The 8,762-nt window shown below is 34.3% G+C and overlaps 1 protein-coding gene across 1 annotated transcript; it reads right to left on the bottom strand.

The window, feature by feature from the left end:
* Positions 1-4,025: 4,025 nt before the first annotated feature.
* LOC103974903 (VQ motif-containing protein 4-like) lies at positions 4,026-6,068 on the bottom strand. Its single transcript, XM_009389807.3, has one exon. It carries the CDS (start codon positions 5,934-5,936, stop codon positions 5,199-5,201), a length of 738 nt encoding a protein of 245 aa, XP_009388082.2. The 5' UTR covers positions 5,937-6,068; the 3' UTR covers positions 4,026-5,198.
* Between the last annotated feature and the right edge of the window lie 2,694 nt (positions 6,069-8,762).

Below are 8,762 nucleotides of genomic sequence, written 5' to 3'. Positions count from 1 at the left end.
CAATGCTAATTTCTTTTGCTTAATTTTGTTTCCATGCTAGTTTATTTATTTAATTTTGTTTTCATGCTTGTATTTTTTGCTTAATTTTGTTTCTATGAGAGTTTCGTTTGGGAAATTTTATTTCCATACTAGTTTCTTTTGCTTAATTTTGTTTTTATGCTTGTATTTTTTTAATTTTATTTCAATGAGAGTTTCTTTTGCTTAATTTTATCTCCATGTCAGTTTCTTTCGCTTAATTTTGTCTAGATGTTAGTTTGTTTTGCATAATTTTATCTCAATGTCAGTTTTTTTGCTTAATTTTCTCTCCATGTTAGTTTCTTTTGCTTAATTTTGTGTCCTTAATTTTGTGTCCTCAGTTTCTTTTGCTTAACTTTGTCTCCATGTCAGTTTCTTTTGCTTAATTTTGTTTCAATGTCAATTTCTTATGCTTAATTTTGTTTCGATGTCAATTTTTTTTCCTTAATTTTGTCTCAATGTTAATTTCTTTTGCTTAATTTTGTCTCTATATCAGTTTTTTTTGCTTAATTTTTTCTGTATGTCAATTTATTTTGCTTAATTTTGTCTCTATATCAGTTTCTTTTGCTTAATTTTTTCTACATGTCAATTTCTTTTACTTAATTTAGTCTTCATGTTAGTTTCTTTTGCTTAATTTTTCTCGATATCCATTTTTTTCGTAATTTTGTTTGTATGTCAGTTTCTTTTGCTTAATTTTGTTACTCTGTTTCTTTTGCTTAACTTTATCTTCATGTCAATTTCTTTTGCTTAATTATATTTTAATGTCAATTTCTTTTGCTTAATTTTATTTATATGATGATTTTTTGCTAAATTTTGTTTCTATGTTAATTTCTTTTACTTAATTTTATTTCCCTATCGGTTTCTTTTGTTTAATTTTGTTTCAATATCAGTTTCTTTTGCTTAATTTTGTTTCCATGCTAGTTTCTTTTGCTTAATTTTATTCCAATGCTAGTTTCTTTTACTTAATTTTTTTCATCCTAGTTACTTTTGCTTAATTTTGTTACCATTCGTGTTTTTTTTGCTTAATTTTATTTTCATGCTAGTTTATTTTGCTTAATTTTGTTTCCAAGAGAATTTCTTTTACTTAATTTTGTTTTACATGCCAATTTCTTTTGCCTAATTTTGTTTATATGTCAGTTTCTTTTACTTAATTTTGTCTCCATACTAGTTTCTTTTGCTTAATTTTATCTCAATGTCAATTTATTTTACCTAATTTTGTCTCTATGTAAGTTTCTTTTGCTTAATTTTATCTCAATGTCAGTTTTTTTTACTTAATTTTGTTTCTATGTCAATTTTTTTTTACTTAATTCAGTCTCCATGTAGTTTCTTTTGATTAATTTTGATTCGGTTTCTTTTGCTTAATTTTGTTTCCATGTCAATTTCTTTTACTTAATTGTGTTTCTATGCTAGTTTCTTCTACTTAATTTTATTTTAATGTTAGTTTCTTTTGCTTAATTTTGTCTCCTTGTGAGTTTCTTTTGCTTAATTTTGTCTCGATGTCAGTTTCTTTTGTATAATTTTGTCCCAATATCAGTTTTTTTTCTTAATTTTATCTCGATTTCAGTTTCTTTTACATAATTTTGTCTCAATGTCAATTTTTTTGCTTAATTTTTTCTCGATATCTATTTTTTTCGTAATTTTGTTTCCATGTCAGTTTCTTTTTCTTAATTTTGTCACCATGTCTGTTTCTTTTACTTAATTTTGTCTTCATGTTAATTTTTTTTGCTTAATTATATTTTCATGTTAGTTTCTTTTGTTTAATTTTGTTTATATGATAATTTCTTTTGCTAAATTTTGTTTCTATGTCAATTTCTTTTGTTTAATTTTATTTCTCTATCGTTTTTTTGGTTAATTTTGTTTCTATGCCAGTTTCTTTTGCTAAATTTTATTTACATGCTAGTTTATTTTGCTTAATTTTGCCTCAATGCCAATTTCTTTTATTTAATTTTGTCTCGATGTTAGTTTTTTTTGTTTAATTTTGTTTCGATGTCAATTTCGTTTGCATAATTTTGTCTCAATGTCAGTTTGTTTGCTTATTTTTGTCTCCATGTCAATTTCTTTTGCTTAATTTTGTCTTCTTAGTTTCTTTTTCTTAACTTTATCGTCATGTCAGTTTCTTTTGCTTAATTTTGTTTTCATGTCAGTTTCTTATGCTTAATTTTATTTCCATGTCAATTTCTTTTGCTTAATTTTGTCTAAATGTCATTTTTTTTTTTTGTCTCCATATTAGTTTCTTTCGCTTAATTTTATCTGTATGTTAATTTCTTTTACTTAATTTAGTCTTCATGTTAGTTTCTTTTACTTAATTTTATCTTTATGTTAGTTTCTTTTGCTTAATTTTTTCTCAATATCCGTTTTTTTCATAATTTTGTTTCCATATGAGTTTCTTTTGCATAATTTTGTCACCATATTAGTTTTTTTTGCTTAATTTTGTCTTTTTTTACTTAATTGTGTTTTCATGTTAGTTTCGTTTGCTTAATTTTGTTTATATGATAGTTTCTTTTGCTAAATTTTGTTTCTATGTCAATTTCTTTTGCTTAATTTTATTTTTCTATTAGTTTATTTTGCTTAATTTTGCTTCCATATCAGTTTCTTTTACTTAATTTTGTTTCAATGCTAGTTTCTTTTGCTTAATTTTGTTTTAATGCTAGTTTCTTTTGCTTCATTTTGTTTCCATGCTAGTTTCTTTTGCTTAAATTTATTTTCATGCTTTTTTTTTTTGCTTAATTTTGTTTTATGAGAGTTTCTTTTGGTTAATTTTGTTTTCATGAGAGTTTCTTTTGGTTAATTTTGTTTTCACGCCAGTTTCTTTTGCTAAATTTTATTTACATGCTAGTTTCTTTTACTTAATTTTGCCTCAATGCCAGTTTTTTTTGCTTAATTTTGTCTCAATGCCAATTTCTTTTGCTTAATTTTGTCTCGATGTCAGTTTCTTTTGTATAATTTTATCTCAATGTCAATTTTTTTTGCTTAATTTTGTCTCCATGTCACTTTCTTTTACTTATTTTGTCTCCTCGGCTTCTTTTGCTTAACGTTGTCTCCATGTTAGTCTCTTTTGCTTAATTTTGTTTCCATGTTAGTTTCTTATGCTTAATTTTATTTTCGTACCAATTTTTTTTGTTTAATTTTGTCTCAATGTCAATTTTTTTTGCTTAATTTTATCTCTATATCAGTTTCTTTTGTTTAATTTTGTCTGCATGTCAATTTTTTTGCTTAATTTTGTCTCTATATTAGTTTTTTTACTTAATTTTGCTTCCATGTTAGTTTATTTTACTTAATTTTGTTTCAATGTTAGTTTCTTTTGTGTAATTTTATTTCCATACTTATTTCTTTTGCTTAATTTTATTTCCATACTTGTTTCTTTTGCTTAATTTGTGCTTATGTAAGCTTTTTTTTACCTAATTTGGTCTCTATTTCAGTTTCTTTTGCTTATTTTTTTCTCAATTTTAGTTTTTTTTGCTTAATTTTTTCTCTATATCAATTTTTTTGCTTAATTTTATTTCTATATTAATTTTTTTGTTTAAATTTATCTCCATGTTAATTTCTTTTATTTAATTTTACCACATGTTAGTTTTTTTACTTAATTTTATCCTAATGTCAGTTTCTTTTATTTAATTTTGTATTAATATCAATTTTTTTTACTTAATTTTATCTAAATGTCAGTTTCTTTTGTTTAATTTTGTTTTCACGTTTGTTTCTTTTACTTAATTTTATTTACATGTCAATTTCTTTTGTTTAATTTTATTTTCATGTCAATTCTTTTGCTTATTCCATATCAATTTCTTTTACTTAATTTTGTTTTCATATCAATTTATTTTACTTAATTTCTTTTGTTTAATTTTATTTCGACGTCTCGCTTTTGCTTTTGCCGGTCGTCGTGGAACTTGTTTTGCCTTTGCCTGGGATCTGCTACTAGCTTTGAAATATGGTTTGGGTTGAAGGCAAAATTCCTAGACAAGGTACCAAGTATTTATTTATTTATTTGTTTGAGATTCACGCACTCAGAATTGCCTCCACTCTAAGCTCGGATCAAAAAAGATTTTTATTTTTTATTCCAAGTATCAATTACGATACAAGCATTGCATTTAGGTGGTGGACATTGTGTTAATCGCTGTCAAAAAAATTAACCTGAAAGTGGAAGCCTCAGCTAGAAGACGATGATGCAAATAAGAGTTAGGATTTGCCCGTTGACAGCTTATTAAGAACGAAGGTCTCGTTTCTTCGTTTGAACTTGGTCATATGGTATCGTCGTTGGTTCCAAACTTCTCTTGCCTGATCTGCTGAGACCTTAATTAGTCAACTCCGAGGAGGGGAGTCGATCTCGGAACGAAGTCGAGAGAAGCTGTCGTTGGCTTACTCTGAATTCAGATGTGATGAATGAATCGCCTGCCCTATCCATAACGATGATGATGATGATGGTCCCCTTCTATTTATGGTCGATGAGATCCATCCATCCATCCAAGTAGGGAAAAAAAAAAGTGGCATCGGGATGGATAGATTTTTCGCTGTCCTTTCTGACACACAGGTCCATCCATCTTAGTAGGTGCTTCATGCATTTAAAAGCTAGCTGCAGTCCTTTTCTTCCACCAGTTTCAGACTTGCGGTCATCGGGAAGATACCTGAAACGAGAGGCAACCTTTGTACTGCTTAAACCTAGCAAGCAAAAGCAGTGCTGGTAAGGTTTATAGTGTTCACAGGCATTGAGATTCAAAAGACTTTGGTGTCTTGGCTCATCATCAGTCGACATGTGAAAGAGAGAGAGAGAGAGAGAGAGAAAAAGAAAAGGACGGTGAAACAGAGACTTCAACCCATCGATCCAAGCACCTCATGACAGACTCGAAGAAGAAGTGGGAAGGGATAGGGGTCATCTTTCACTCGGCAGCAGCTTGGTTCATCGATTTATATTGTTCCACCCACCCTTCATCATCAGAACTCGCACTTGCAGAAGCAGTGCGGACTAGCTGGCCTTTTTTCTCTGACTTAGAAGAGCCATCATTTTTCTTCTTCTTCTTCTTCTTCTTCTTCTTGTATCACTCTCCCAATCATGTCGGCAAAAGAGAGAAGGAATAAGGAGATGATGATTCTGTGCCATGCTGCTCGATTTGCATTCGCGGACGAAGGAATAAACCATGCAATCGAAGCTAAAACGAGTACAGAGACCGAACACAATTCTGGAGGTAAACTTATCTGGTGGAGGAGTGAGGTACGGCAAGAGATAAGTCGAACGAGACCTTGGGAGATGTCACTGGGAACAAGGGTAGCAGCCGCGGAGGCTCCGCGTCCGTCGAAGCCCGCGGCGAAGGATGCAGGTAGAACCCCTTCTCGGCGATCGCCCGGTCCTCCGCCCATTTGGCAGCCGCCGAAGTCGGGTGGTGCGGCGGCCGGTTGAAGGGGTCGGGGATCAAGGGCGTCACCGGACTGAGCACCAGCGAAGGGAAGTCCAGCATGCTGGGCGACAGGATCTCCGGCTGCTTCCGAGGAGAGAATCCGGCAGCGGCGACGAGGGAGTTGGGGTTGGGGCTGGAGTTGAAGAATGCTGGAACGAGGGGGCTGAGTACCTTGAGGTTCTTGAGGCTGTTCCGCCTCTCGTAGAGCTTGAAAGCAGGCTTTTTTGGGCCGGTAGCCTTGGTGGCCGGGGCAACCGGTGCTTTCTGTGCCGTCGAGCTAGCGGCCGCGGCAGCGGCGACGGTCTCGGCTGAGCCTGTGAGCATTTGGACTACCTGCTTGAAGGAGGAGGTGTCAGCGTGGACGAAGGTCGTCGGGTACGGATTCACCTCGCAGGCTTTCGGAATGGTTTTGGGAGGCAGAGCTGGTGGCAATGACGGTGACGGAGCTGCTGCTGGTGTCGTTGCTCCATTGTTGCGGCTGTAATTGGTGCTACTGCTGCTGTTGGTTTCTTGAGCTTTCGAATGGTTTTCCATTTGATGCAGGGGGAGGGAAAACTCGTTGCTTTTGAAGAACCAGGAAACCGAGAGGAGCCAAAAGCAGGCAAGGGAAAAAGAAAAGCTGGGAAAAAGGAGCGGGGAACAAACAGTACGGGGAGGGGAGGGGAGAAAGCGAGAGAGTAGAATGGTTTGTGAGGTGGTGGTGGTGGTGGAGAAAGGGGACAAGAAAGCTGCTGGGAGCTCTTCACCGACCGGGTTCTCTTTTCTTGAAACACAAGAGAATCTATCGGTGCTCGTCACCGACCGGCTGTCGTCGTCTTGGAAACAAAAAACACAAAGAAAAAGAAAAGAAAACGAGAGTCAGTGAGCTTCTTTTATTGTATCGTATTGTATTGTATTGTATTGTATTGTCTTCCAGAATCCGAAAGGTTTCACCTTTGAGTTGTCTTAGTCCTTTCCTCCCCAATCTGTAATCCGCCAAGACTTGTTCGAGTTGCAAGGAATGTGTCATCTGAGATGGTGTCAAAAATAGATGGCAAGTAAGTTTCTGATCAATTTCTATGGGGGGAAAATGGAAACCAAAACTTCACATCACACCTACGAAGGAAACATCGTCTTTCGATAGGGTGAGGAGTTTGGTGGTGGAGGTGAAATACCACTAGTGTGGTGTTAACACAAGAAAATTGATATGTAAACCATCTTTGTCACTGCTTTTTTAGTGATAGGGTGAATCATGCGGTGGTGATTGCGAGGACTTCGTTTCCACTGATATGTCAATTGATATGTAAATTGATATGTCAGCTTGTGGTTTGCGATGACTTCGTTTCCACTGACTAAAACTTGGTTGTCAGCACCGCATTCCTCACGTCACTTCTGCATGGCTGTTCTGCATGTGATTGCGGTGGCCCAAATCATGATGTGATGGCTGTTCTCGCGGAATTATCGATCACTGGAACTGTTACTCATATTTTATCGTGGGGGGTGCACAAGAAATGAGCCATCATTTCATGATTAGAGCATGGACATAATAAATGGTGGAGGTTTTGATAGCATTGACTACCAAATTGCACTTAAGGGTCCCAATTGCACTTACTGACCAAACATTATCAGTTAAATATCTTTCTTATAATCTTTTTACAAGTGGTTCACGTTTTTATATATTTTTCAAAGAGAAAAAGGGAAGTGAACAATTAAACTATTGTAAAAATAAGATTTTACTAAAGACTTTGTTAAGGTTTTTTCTCAATTTCTAACTTCTTAAAAGTTATCTTCTCTGCTGAGAATAGAGGGGTATTTATAGGCCCCAAGAGTATTCAAATTTGAGCTCCAAATTTGAATTACTTTTGGGTTCCCGATGCTGGCGGTGCCACCACTTGTCAGTGTCTAACACTGAAAGTGTACTAACGGTTCCACCGCCGAGTCCGGCCGGGTGTTGGGCGGTGCCACCACCCGACCTTACGGGTCATTGGTTGGGTTCTTAATTTGACCCAAACCAATCTATATTAGGGCCCAGTTAACCCCTAACTAGGTTATAAGATTAACCCTTAATACTAACCATAATTACATACAAATTACGAAATTAATACATAGTCCTAAGCAGGTTTTTAACCAGCAACATCGAGTTTCCTTCCGGCGAGCTTTCCGGCAAACTTCCGGCTGACTCCTAGTAGGCTCCCGGTCTTGTGGCGAGTTCAGCAAGTCTTTGGCAAGTAGTCGAACCTTCTTAGTGATCTCCGCGAACCTCCGACGATCTCTTCGGCGGACTTCCGAAAACTTCGGCAAGTCCCTGATTCTTTCTCGATTGGTTCCGGCAGCACTTCCGACGATTCTTCAAACTTTCGGCGGACTCTCGAACACCCATCGAACTTAACTCCGGTAGACTTGCTTTATATCTTCCATCTATCATAGTTAATCATGCACACTTAACTCAATAATATGGATTAGATCAATTAACCCATTAATTGACTTTATCATCAAAATCCGAGATTCAACAAATCCGAGATTCAAAATGATGAGTTAATATATTGAAATAATGATTGAAACATTGATGTAATTATGAATGATGATTTGATATTATGCATGAAATACTTCAACTTATGATAATGATGTATGTCATGAGATATTCATGATGAAAAATTGTTTTGACATTCATGATTTTTCATCTTTATAATTTATCCTTTGTTACGATGTGAAGATTGATAAAAAGGAAAAAAGAATTATAATATTGTATTTTTCCCTTCTATTTGACATTGACATAGGGGGAGCAAATTTTGTTAGCTTGCTAGCTAGCTTGCATACTGCAAGAAGAAGCAAAAAGCTTGCTCATCTCAAAAAGATGCAAAAATATTGCCAACTTTCATATGTGTAAAATTTGCTAGCTCACAAATTATAAGGAGAAAAACTTGCTTGCTTGCTAGCACATCTAAAGAGATGATACAAATGTACTTTATGTAGCTTGCTTCATGTAAAATATTATATCTTGCTAGCTTGTTATCTTTCATTACTTTTCAAAAACTTGCTAGCCTTTATACTTCAAAGACAAGTAACACTTGTCAATTTGCTAGCTTATATGTTGTAAAATAATGTAAAATTTTGCTAGCTTGCACTTTGCAAAGGAAGCAAAAATGACACTTCTTAAAAGAGAAGAAAGAGCTTGCTAACTTGAACATCACCAGAAAAAATTGATAAATTGTCTATCTTAAGAAGCAAAAATGCAAACTTACATAATTTATAATCTTGCACATCTTTAAAATCAATGATGATTTGGTAACTATGCATGTTATAAAGTGATGAAAAATTTACTAGCTTGTATGATGTAAAACTTCCAAGCTTACAAATTGCATGATGATAAAACTTGATATT

Source organism: Musa acuminata, unplaced genomic scaffold (genome assembly GCF_036884655.1).
Source record: "Musa acuminata AAA Group cultivar baxijiao unplaced genomic scaffold, Cavendish_Baxijiao_AAA HiC_scaffold_1134, whole genome shotgun sequence".
NCBI lineage: Eukaryota > Viridiplantae > Streptophyta > Magnoliopsida > Zingiberales > Musaceae > Musa > Musa acuminata.
Note: the sequence above shows the minus strand (reverse complement) of the source record. Positions and strands in the feature narration are given on the sequence as shown.